Source organism: Dromaius novaehollandiae, chromosome 27, assembly GCF_036370855.1.
Source record: "Dromaius novaehollandiae isolate bDroNov1 chromosome 27, bDroNov1.hap1, whole genome shotgun sequence".
Classification (NCBI taxonomy): Eukaryota; Metazoa; Chordata; class Aves; order Casuariiformes; family Dromaiidae; genus Dromaius; species Dromaius novaehollandiae.
The window spans coordinates 1781680-1794086 of record NC_088124.1 but is presented as its reverse complement, the minus strand read 5'-3'; the positions used below and the strand labels follow the sequence as shown (position 1 = coordinate 1794086).

The following is a 12407-nucleotide window of genomic DNA, read 5'->3' as shown; positions in this document are numbered from 1 at the left end:
GTAGGAGTTCAGAGCTGTCATGCTCAAGCGTGGGCCAAAGTTATTATTAAGAATAGAAAGAGAGAGCTTGGAGATATTATTTCTAATATTTTAGGACTGTAGCTCAAGGTTAAATCTCCCATTTACTTTAACAGACTTTGAATCCAGGCTTTATGGGGAATATGTTGGTGCATTAGTGCTTATATGCAACGTTACCAGATAAATAATCCCAGAATATTATTGCTATTGAACAATTTGGACCGCAGCAGGATGTTTCTTGTGCATTAATAACACATTATGGTGGAGGAATGTTGTAAGCACAGCTGAGGTTTCCTAAAAGGTGCTGTTTTCTGGGAATTGCTCTGTTTTCAGTGCTTATTGCTATTGTGAAAAGACTGGCTCAGGCACAGCTATTAGTTACAGTTGCTTCAAACACACAGGGCATTCCTGGAACTTTTAAATTATATTTCAAATTTATTTGTCAATTTTTCTTAGAGGAGTTAGGTCATATGTCTAAGATTTCTGTCTTGTTAAAGTTTGGATTGTTGGTTGGGGTTGTTTTTTGGTTTTTTTTTTAAGAATAGGTCTCTGTGCTTTGCTTTGTAGTTAAAAAGCATGGATGGAGTCCTTTTTGAAAAGGAAGGCTCAGTCCACAAACTGATTATTAACAAAGTAGAAAATATTCATGCTGGAAAATATAAGTTTGAAGCTGCAGAAATAAAAACTGAAGCTTCTCTTTTTGTTGAAGGTGAGTCTGTTCAAACTACTCCCATTCTTAATGCAGTGCACTAGCCTTGATGTGCTTGAAATGTAATACATTCTCTGTGAGTTCTATAGTTGGTCATCAAGACAGCTTTATAATATAGAATCTGCACAGATATGGGAGATGTTTTTGATATAGATTGGTGCATTTTGTAATTCCAAATTTAATCAGGGAGTCTTCCTGAATAGCTCCTATCATTAATTCATTAGTGCACATAACACTTCATCAAACCAGTTTCTTCATTCTTGGGTGTGTTTAGTGTACCACCTCTGAGATTATGCATTCAGGACAAAATTTGCTCCAGCAAAAAGGACAGTATGATACCATAAATACTTTGTGACAATATTCCTATAGCAAAGTGCATGTGCACTCTGCATGCAGCTGAAGGAGAAGATACAAATGTGAGACTCCAAGCCTCACCTGCATCATCATGAACAGCACTGATTCAGTTTGCACATGCCCCAAAGAACCAGATTAAGTATTGTTTGGAATATACAGCAACCGTGAATACAGAGAAGTCCTGCCCTCCAGGGTGGGCTTTATACTCTTTGAATTGCAATTATTAATGATCTTTTATTGTCTGCTTAGATCCTCCTCAGGTTGACAAAGTTCTCCTCAAAAACCTAACAAATGTTCCTACTGTGGTCAAAGCTGGGCAGAAAATAAAGATCGAGATCCCATTTGAGGGCCAGCTACCAATCAGAGCAACGTGGCTAAAGGATGGAATGGAGCTAGTAGATGACACAAGGATTCGTGTTTATAAAGCAGATACCTTTACCATGTTGTCCATCTCCAGCAGTGAAAGAAAGGACTGTGGGGATTACAAAGTCAGGCTGAAGAATGACCATGGAGTCCTGGAGATCAACCTAAAGCTTGTGGTAATAGGTAAGAACTGCATAACATCCACTGTGGCTTTCATTGTAAAGCTCAGGCAGGGGAGCCTGAGCAGCACTATGACAATCTTATTTAGGGCTACAATGCATTTCAAGATGAATAAGGCTTTTATGAACGCTGCTCGTAGGAACATCTATTCTTGCCTCTCTTCCGAAGTCCCCAGCTAGAAATATACTGAGAAATTCCTAGAACTGCAGAATTTCTTGAACTTGCATTGACTTTGGTAAGGTCAAAGGAAGATGTTTACAGTAAGGGGTTCTGACTGTAACCGCACTTCAGGTTACTACAAAATCATCCCATATCCCGTGAGCACATGCAAAGAAGATCCAGGCACATCAGCTGGCAGGCAGCCATGGCAGTCCAGGACTGTGGTACTAATTGCGGGGCATACTGCTTCCAAACTGGTATGCTCCGTGTCGTTTGGCATGGCTGGGCCTTGTTAGGTGCCTGGCAGAACTGAAAGGTGTACAGGTCCACATAGCTGTGCTTTCTTCCAGCTCTTTTTATTCCATCTTTGCCTGTTCCCCAGCCTGTTCTCTAAAATGCTTGTGTGTACCCTAAAACCTGCAAACCGAATGCAACATGCTTACTTTGGGTTAGCTCCAGCTGGAGTTCTCTACAGCCATGGACACTGCAAGATTTAGTAACAGGTTGTGGTAAGCACGTTAAGTTCCAACTTTATACCCAACAAGAACTTAGGTGCAAACTTCTGCTATGGGTTGAAGTAACTACGTAAATTCTCTAACATTGTCATTCTTAGTTATTAAAAAGCATATCAATCAAGTTAAATTACTGTTACTCTTTTAAATGAAACATCTTCCTTAAGCCTCTTTCTTTTTGTCCTGTAAAACTGCTCTTGGAAAACTGAAAGAATTGAAACATACATAATCAATAATAAGCTTCTTTCCTCAAAGATAAACACTAATTAAATATCCTATCTGGCTCTCTGTTTTAGATATGCCCGTGAAAGGCTATTAAAACTCAGATATTTCTTCCCCTGTTTGTCTCTTATTAATTTAGTATTCCATATTAATAGAATCTCTTTTTGTGGGCTTAGGCATAATGATTAGTGAGCCTTATAGATAACAGGTTATTTTTGTAAAAAGCTCTTTATCCTGAAATAACCTCAGTTTAATTTTAAGCTTTTCAGGAAAACAGAGTAATATTACAGATAGCAGTTATAGGCCTAGGGAAACTTCTCAGCTGCATCTAGTATAATGTGGTAAGTCTGTGCTGGTACAGAAAGTGAAATGCATTTCTGGGGAGAAATAGGCCAAGCCTAAATTAGAATTATTTTGATTTAGTCAGTTCCTATGTAAAATCCACTAAATCAGGGTACAGGCAAAAAAGCTTGCTGACACATTTCTTACACTTTAGCACAAGGTGACACAAATTTAGTTTGGTTTTGCACAGCCTCAGCAGTTCAGTTTTGAATGTTGGGTAATTGTGGAAGATAGGACTACTAGACAACAGGCGTTTCTAAAAACAGATTATCCAGGCCAAGTTCAGCCCTACCATAAATGTCTGCTGTTTTGGAAGTCCAGAAAAGATGTTCATCCTTATATGGGAGCTGACTTGGTACAATGCTCATGGGAACAGTCAACCCAAGAAGCAAGGGCCTGGCTTCTTACCGCTTATCACAACTTAGGAGAAGAGTGGATGTTGGAAGAGGCAATTCAAGCACCTGTACCTAATTTTGCAACTATGCATATATTCTAGCTGAAACCAACTCTCCCAGCTGGTGAGCAAGAGACAAGGATTGCTCCAAACCCAAGAACATGTCTGAATCTAGAGCCAACTTGCAGTTGTTGTGTTTCTCTTTTCAGACAAGCCACAGCAACCCACAGGACCCATCAAAGTTGTAGAAAGCTCCTCAAGTGACATCACCATTCAGTGGAAGCCCCCAAAAGATGATGGGGGCAAACCAGTGCAAAGCTATATTGTCGAGAGGCAGCAAGTAGGCCAGGAAGACTGGGTGACTTTGGGAGAAACCCCCAAAAGCTGTACCACTTTCACTACCAACAAAGTGGAACAAGACATGAGCTACTACTTCAGGGTGCGAGCTGTGAATGCAGAGGGAACCGGTGATGCACTGGAATCAGATGAGGTGAAGGCTGTCGGTAAAGGTAAGGAAGAGATTTTTTTAATCATATTCTACAACCATGTGGGAAATTCATTATTAAAGCTGATATCAAGGATAACTCACTGCATTTTGGATGTTGCTACAGATCTGAATCTGCATCCTGGCTGAACAAATCTGTGAAGATTTCACACCAAGCCTAAGAGCTTCTTGTAGGCTTTGGTGATACTGAGTGAGACAGTGTTAAATTTTCAGTTTTGTTCCAATCTGAATTCTAAAACAAGTTAATGGGGGAAATGCAATATGCATCAAGACCAGAGAGACTTTTTCCTTGGGTGGCTACAAAGAAAGCATGCAAGGCCTTTTCTTAACTCCACAGGCAAGAGTCTCTCAGTGCCTGCCGCACTTTTTAGCATGATCGCTTCATACCCCTGATTTCCAAATAAGCAATCCTATTCTTTGAGTCCTCCAATGAAATAAAATATTAGAACGGTTTTATTACAAGCATGAACGTAGTGCTAGTGAGAGAGCAATACTCTATTTCTCATTTTCTTCTACCTGCATTTTCATTCGCACGATTACAGGCCATCCTCTGCAAGGATAAAATTTTCTGCTAATTTTTCGCTGTTGTGCCCTTCATTAGTGTTGCTATATTTTGAGGGCTCTAGCAGGGGGATTAGAAAATCCATCCTGATCCAGATTTCTATCATTAAAAGCAAGATTAACACTGACCTTTCCTATGGTGTAAGAATGTACATGCTTCTTTCCGTAGGCTGACGGTGTAATTCTTGGTGATGATGATGACAGCAGGTCATTCACGAAAGCAATATTAGGAAAGGAGGTCCACGCTCCTGGATCCTGTTTGTGTGGGAAATAGGATATACAACAATATGTTTTAATTCAGGTCTTCAAAACATATCCATATGAATACATTGAGGAAACCGAAGGAAGAAACTACTTGGAGCACTTGCCTTGCAAGTGCTTGTTTTGCAAAGAAAAAATGCCTGCTAATAATGAAATGCTAATCTCCTTCTAGCTTCACCTGGTCCCCCAGATCCCCCTGAGATCATCAGTGCCACCAAAGAGACTATCACAATATCCTGGAAAGCACCTCGTAAAACTGGCAATTCCCAAATTGTGGGGTACATTGTTCAAAAACGCAAGATGGGTACCAATACCTGGGTGCCAGTCACCAAAGTGCCTATAGCAGGTAGGTAGCTTAAACCCTGGAACAGGCTGGAAAATGTCAACACGGGAAAATGTTCAGCCGGCTTGTAAGGTAATACGCTGATCTTTGATGTGAAGTTGCTGTCTTCTCACCCCTTGCTTCCTGCTTAGGACTTTATACCTTTTCACATCAGTGTTTTTCCTCTTGAATGTTTTTCCTCTTTGAATTTTTTTGAGCTGCTAACTATCTCCATCTCAACCATCTTTACCCTGTCTGAAGTTTTACCTTCTTACCTAGTCTACACTCTTTCTCACAACTAAGCAATTTTTTCAGAAGTCTAAGCCAAGGTTACACAGCTACATCATAGCAAAGCCAGTCCTTGGTTCATAAACAGTTGAATGCCTGGGAGGAGGGTTATGATCTCTTATTGCTCTCAGGAAAGATTTTATCTAGATTGTGTGTAAACATATGGCTGGGGAAGAGTACAAAGAAGGTCACTGCTGCATCCTGGGACATAGCTCCTCTATGGATAAACTGACATCTTCAATTTCTAGAACTAAAATCTTCACTTCACACGCAGAAATGCTGTCTTTAATCCTAGTGCTGGAAATGTGGCAGATAGGAATTTATAAATACAAGGGACATAAAGAAACCCAAGTGATGTGTATGTGCTCTGAAATGTGTTTTGACTATAGGTCTTAATTTTCTGTCAGGTGCAGGCTAGGACTTCTTAGCTGGTATAGAAGAGTTTAGGATTATCCCATGAGGAAAAGCAGTATTTTTCCATTCTCTGACTTAATAGCTCTCAGATGGTGTCTGATCTGAAAGGGAATACAATGAACACATCCCAGAAGTACCTGTGCGCTAGGACATGGAAGGGCAGAGAAAAGGGGGACAGCATTTATACATAGCTCCTGAGAATTATGCAGTGTGCAATTCTACATGGCATAAAGTCTAATATCATCATGTCACCATTTACTGCTTGGGGAACTGCTCACCTGAGCCAACACACTCCTTTTCTTCCTGCAGACAGGAAATTGAAAATAACTAACCTCAAGATGGGGCTGCAGTATGAATTTCGCGTGGCAGCTGTCAATGCTGCTGGTGTAGGAGAGGCCAGTGCACCGTCACAGCCTGTCTTTGCTGGGGATTCCACAAGTAAGTGAACTGCCCCCATCTCTCTGGCTCGGGGATGCTTAAAGCAGGATGTAGACTGGGGGTGTTTGTGGAGAAGCAATGTTTCAAAATGGTTTTTAAAATATGTGAAGGGAAAAATGAAATAATTGGAGACCTGTTTCATGGCTGAGAATCCACTGTCTGCATGAGAAAGGAATGGAAGGATTTCCTGTGTGATGAGTAAGTCAAAGTGTGGCAGACTTCCTGTGCAGGAGCAATGTGCAGTGTGGGAGCAACGTGCAGTCTGAAGAGGTATTTAGGATGGGTAACAAAGCACTGCAAGAGTGTTTCAGATTCTGCTGCACTATTGGTGGGAGCAGGAACCTGGATCCAGCTCTGAAGAACTGGGACAAACTGCAAGCAAGATAGCAAGGTGGATATCCAGTGCACTGCAAGAATGTTGAGAGTCTCAGGAAGTGACTGAAAAGGGGGCACAGAAGTCCTAAAAAAACAGTTGACATAAAATTTCTCATTTCAGAAATTCCAGGTCAAGTGAGGGACCTTAGAGTGGCCAACAGTGACAGCACTAGCATCACCCTGACATGGAGAGAACCTGAGCCAAAAGATGGGGTTGATGTGAAAGGCTATGAGGTAGAGATGCGATCTCATGACAACCTCAACTGGACCAAATGCAGTGCTCTTCCTATAGAGGCAACCAGGTATACAGTTAAAGGCCTGCAAGCCAAAGAGTTGTACTTCCTGCGTGTGAGAGCGCTCAATGACAATGGCCTAGGAGAAGCTGCAGAGCTTGAAACATCGGTTGAAGCTGCTCCTCCTGTTGGTAAGTCAAAGTGGTCTGCTTTCAAAATGAACTAGGTCCTTCTACAGGTAATAGGACACAGATGACTTTGCTGAAGACTTGGACTGTGATCTTTTAGTCTGTGGGTCACTGTGACAAGAGCTTCTTTTAAGTCCCAGACTGTAGCAGAACAAGTATGACGTTGCTCCTTTAGAGTATGCTCTTGTTTTGTTACTTCATCAGGAAAATCTGAAGATTCAACTGACAATAAATGTACAATGCACAGAGTGGTGAGCTCATGTTAAAGACTCATTATGATACAAGAGCCCCAAATATTTTTCCACAGATTTGCATTTTGCCTCTCACACGGAGCGCCTTCACTGTTAGGTGGAATGAATCCCACAGTCTGGGATAAGTCCTATCACTTTATAACTTTTAAAAAGTCGAGAAAATTTGAAACATGCAAAATAGTCACTTATAAGGTTTTTTTTCTTTTTGTTCTTCAGCTTTTCCAAAAGATCAGATTTGAAACGTTACTGAATGGAAAAAGGAAAAAGAAGCAAAATACATAATTAAAAAAAATAAAAAGTTAAATACAATAGTATATTGGTGAAAAGAAAAATAGTTTTAAATGTTAAAAAAGAATATTAAATGAAAAGTATTTTTAATAAACTCAGACCTGTTTTCTGAGGATGTCATCCGGGGTTTTCAGTGTTCATAGCTTGCTATTTCGCTCGGTCATGTGAAAATCTCAAAGACACAAAGAATTTTTGAGATGGTCAAAAAATACTCTTGGTTCAGCTGTTCTAATGAATATATCTTTCATAAGCATCTATTGCACTTTCCTTTTCCATAAATATCGTTTTATGCAGAATATCATCCATGGGACAGGGTAAAGTGTGTCAAAGAGCTGCTTTACCCATGACTGAGATGTCATGACATCATGTGAAAATATTTTTACATCATTCCCCTTGTTTAGTCATAGTGGTAAATAAATAATAGCAAAATTTAAAAGGTGTGATGGTTAGCAAGGAACTCTAGTGCCGAATCAAGGAGCTCTTTTTCAACAGTACCACTATGATTTTACCAATAGCCCACAAGCTAGCTGTGGGAAAGACTGTAGGAGTATCAGACACATGCAGGTGAGTTTGTCTGTCATTAACTTTGTCATAGCATATAACCTTTGATTGTAATCATTGTCTTTTCCAGTTCCTCCCAGGTTTCTAATAGAGGACAGAGTGAAAAGCTTCCTGATTATAAAAGCAGGCAATACCATCCGAGTGCCAATTCCCTTTGAAGTAAGTTTTCAAATGGTTTCATAAGAAATCCCCATCTGTTTTTATGCTGTAGCCAGTAGTAGACATGTAAACTGAGCTATTTTTTCTTCGCATGGAATTTTTACAAGATCCTGGGCAAAACCTTTAAGTTGCTTGTACTTTGTAAACTTTCTGCACAAGGAAAACAACAACAATTCCTCTGTCACTTTTGGTATTAGTGGGTTATGAGATTATGGTCGTTGATTAATCTCTGCAAACAAGGCACTTTGATATGGTTGGATGGACAGTATTCAACATTATCATCATCTGCTACTAAACACGCATACTTAAATTCATCAGCTGATTTCCCCCTGAATCCCTTGGAAGACCCACAGGTAGGATTTCTAGCAACATCCTGCTGACTATATTCAGCTTCCTGAACAGCAGTACTTTACTTGTATTACCTAAGAAATAGGTTTGCACTGACAGAAATATGATGTGCTTTGACCTAAGCTTGGAGCAATACAGGTGAGGCCTAGGGTATCAGGAAGAGGTTGATGAAGGCAGAGCGTGCACATTTGCTGGCCTTCCTCCAGCTCAGGCGCTATCTTGGGCAATAAAGACTAAAGATGGCACAATAGATAGATACCCTACAGAGGATCCTTTTTCTTTCCAAAACCAGCAAATATTTTAGAAAGTACAAAATAGTAACTACTGTTACCATCTGTTGTTCTTGAACCAGCACACCTTGTTTGACATAGTTATACATGCGCATCTTAGTACAGCAAAAAAAAGAAAAAAGTTCCAAAGAAACTAAAGTTTCTTTATAGGATTTAAAAGTTAAAGAAACAAAACAAAAAGTTAAAGAAACAAAAGTTAAAATTAAAGAAACAAAATAGAGCTTTGCAGAGATATCTGAACTAGCTCTGAAGGGGGTTGCTCAGGCACTGGAAACAGGTTATCATCGTTATCATCATAATCTTCCATTTGGATCTAATTTGTTTAGATCCGGCTCAGGTATTTCTACATATCACTGGATTGTGTCATGTAGATATACATTTGGGAGAAGATGGCAACACTAAAGGTGTAAAGACATAAATTGGAGACAAAACAGGTGGGCTGTAATCTATGTTGCTCTTTGTAGGCATCTCCAGATCCTGTAGTGACCTGGTTAAAGGATGGACTTCCTCTGCCGAAACGGGCCACAATAAGCACCGAACATGGTACCACCCAACTGCTGATCGAAGCAGCTGAGTTGTCTGACACTGGCACCTACACTGTTGAGCTCCAGAATGGGTTAGGGAATAAAGAAACATTCAGCTTCCAAGTTCAAGTTACAGGTAACTCACTACTATCTATATGCGCAGATTTAGGGATGAGTAGGCAGTAGGTGAGGAGCTGAGCTGAACACAGTGAGCTCTGATTCAGTTAAGCAGTGCAGGCACAGGGAGAGCTAAGGAATACAGTTTTCCATGAGATTCAGTCCAGCCACTTTGTGGTATCACTTGGCTTTATCTGCGGGACAGAGCAGTCTACTGATTTAAATCGCACCTCCTTACCAGAATGAGTCTGCTTATATACACAAGGTTATGAAGCTAGATAGTGCAAACCACAGGAGAGCAGCTCATGCTCTTTGTAACAGCCTAACATTAATCAACAAAAAGCTGCAGTACCTTTATTTAGTCATAGCCATAACAACTCTGTAAGCTGTCTCACTAAGGTGAAAAAGTTTAGCCCTATCAGCCCTCATCTTCTACCTCTATCCATAAAAAAAAGAGGCTCAGCACTGCTGGTACAATGCAGGAGAAGTTCATGTGCATTTGAAAGAGGAAGATTCAAATTTTGTCCCTTCTAATGAAAAGGATGTTTACTCAGCCCCTAGACTTAGAATATCTGATGGCCTCAAAGGTTTTAGGGTTCCCTACTGTGCCACTTTCCCTACATCTTTGGTATTTTTGCCTTCATCTGACAGATATCCCACAGTCCCCTGGACCTATTGAATTAGAAGAGAATGTGTCAAATACAGTGACAGTGACGTGGCAGCCATCAGCATCTGAGAAATGGGAAAGTAATCTCTACTACACGGTCCTGAAACGTGAATCACAGAAAGGCTTGTGGCACGTGGTGGGTGACCTGATCTACACCAACAAGTTCACATTCACCCAACTTATCCCAGGCCGGGACTACTACTTTAGGGTTGTGGCAAAAAATTACTTGGGAGCCAGTAGTCCATCTGAAACTGTGAAGCCTTGGAGACTTCGAAAAAAGAAGGGTGAGACAGCTTTTACAAATAGCTATCAATGTACCCATGTTGTCATGCTTTGTTCCTTTTAATGTTTCTAGTACAGCTTCCTGAAATAGGTCTCTCCTCCTGTGAACATTTAGTTGCCCAGAATGAGAGTGCATAGAGATACCCTAAGAAATTCCTGTTTGGCAAGGAAGGCTTGTCCTCTCTGCACAGACATTGTTGCAAGTCAGATACTATTCCTTTATTTCCAGCAGCTGTGTCACACACAGTTCATCACAGAATGAATTCCCAGCAAAATGTGAGGCTTAAGTTTTGCAGAAACCAAGGTTTCTGACTTAAAGGTTAAAATTCGGTCAATTTGAGAATAAATTACAATTCACAGGTGCATGGCATGTTGGGCAATTTGCAGTGTAGAATGCCATTGCTAAAAGTCACAGTTGAAAATCAATCCTTTACTCTGACTTCTGTCCCCATGGAGCAGTATCTGAGTTTATGTTTGTATGTGTCTGTTTTTTTATTTTTTGTTTGTTTTTATTTAACAGCTGAATTTCAAGTCAAACAACCAGAATACAGGGAAGTTAATCAAAATCAACCCCCAAGACTCCTCGTCCAGCTGAAGCCTCATGTGGTGACCACTGGGACTGAGTGCCACATGAGCTGTGCAGTTGCAGGCCATCCACCACCAAAGATCACATGGTACAAAGATGGCAGGGACATCTCCAAGGATCCTACCTATTTGTGCACAAATATCTTTGGTGTCTGCTCCCTGGTGATCGTAGATGTTGCAAAAAGGGATGAAGGAGAATATATGGTAGAGGCCACCAATGGATTGGGCCGTGCATTCAGCAAAGCCTTCCTCACCATTAAAGGTAACAATCTTTAATGCCTTTAATTCGTTATGTGACATTAAGATTTGTCATTGCTGCCAAGATGCATTAAAATTGTTGCCATAGGGCTTTAGTGACAGAAAATATCTCCTGTGAGGCAGAGTGCATTTGGACTGCTTTGCTGAATTTTAAATTAATCTATTAGTGGTGAAGTGTGAAAGACAGAAATGGAAATTAAAAGGCAGATCTGAAAAAAGACTTGATTTCTAGATGAGCCCAGAGGTTTTGGTTGACCTTTTTCTTTTAGAAAGAAATATCCCATTTTCATTTAATAAGATAATATCTAATTTAGATTTTTCTACAGGGCAGGAGTGGTAGGGTAAAAGACTTGTGTGATACCAAGATTAGGTGAAGTGATGAGGAAAAAGCTCGTGTTAGGTAACTAAGGGCAATGAGAACTGAGGAAAGAGGGATATGAGGTAAGTGTAAAAAAGGGTCACTGGAAATCCTGGCATGAATAGAAAATCAGTGTAGTTGAGGATGGATGGATGGACTGTGGATATACTTATGGATAAACATCGCTGGCAGTTTTACTCAGTTCCTTATGAAATATCCTTAACTTTGAGTCAAATGCTCTCCCTTTACTGCAGTTTGGGACACTTCAGTGGGCTTATATGAGTGGAAAAATGAGCAGAAGAATTATAAGTGGTCATTTAAATCCCTGTAATCCTTTTTCATGCATTATTTTTTTCTGCCCTGTAACATTTCAGGTCCTCCTTCCAGCATACCTTTCAGACTATCATCTCCTTCATTACAATATTGAGTTACTTCTCTTTTCCTCTTATTTTCAGACTCCTCCCTGTAGCATGATCTTCCTGAAAACATCTCTGCACTCCTATGAAAACCAGAAAGTTTTCATTGAGAACTGGCTCTGTATGAAAGCTATCTATGTATTTTCAGATGTGCATGATAGTCTGAGTGTTTTATTTTTCTGATCCAGTAGTTGTTTTTTGAGCATGGTGCTGCACTGTAGTCAAAATGGAAAAAAAGCTTTCAGGGAATTGTATCTTTTCATAATGATCATGGTTTTCCACTATGACTTTTAAAATACATGAAAAGCTTCAAGAGCACAGAAGATGAGTGAAAAAAGGATTTGGCCAAAATGAAACTTGCCATGGAGATCGCATGTGTGAGAGACCGTTCTGTCATAGCACCCAGCTGTTGTCAGGCTGTTGCAAGAACATTTCTTGACACTGTAGCTCTGTGAAGCTGACCTT

At 40.3% G+C, this 12407-nt stretch overlaps 1 protein-coding gene across 1 annotated transcript in view; it reads left to right on the top strand.

The window, feature by feature from the left end:
* The window catches only part of IGFN1 (immunoglobulin like and fibronectin type III domain containing 1), a 44076-nt gene extending 32890 nt beyond the window's left edge, over positions 1 to 11186 (top strand). The window contains exons 18-27 of the mRNA XM_064498050.1: positions 586 to 727; positions 1331 to 1627; positions 3463 to 3762; positions 4753 to 4926; positions 5914 to 6042; positions 6539 to 6841; positions 8009 to 8097; positions 9200 to 9395; positions 10028 to 10327; positions 10846 to 11186. Coding sequence (XP_064354120.1) covers positions 586 to 727; positions 1331 to 1627; positions 3463 to 3762; positions 4753 to 4926; positions 5914 to 6042; positions 6539 to 6841; positions 8009 to 8097; positions 9200 to 9395; positions 10028 to 10327; positions 10846 to 11186 — 2271 coding nt within the window. The remainder of the gene's footprint in view (positions 1 to 585; positions 728 to 1330; positions 1628 to 3462; positions 3763 to 4752; positions 4927 to 5913; positions 6043 to 6538; positions 6842 to 8008; positions 8098 to 9199; positions 9396 to 10027; positions 10328 to 10845) is intronic.
* The last annotated feature ends 1221 nt before the right edge of the window (positions 11187 to 12407 follow it).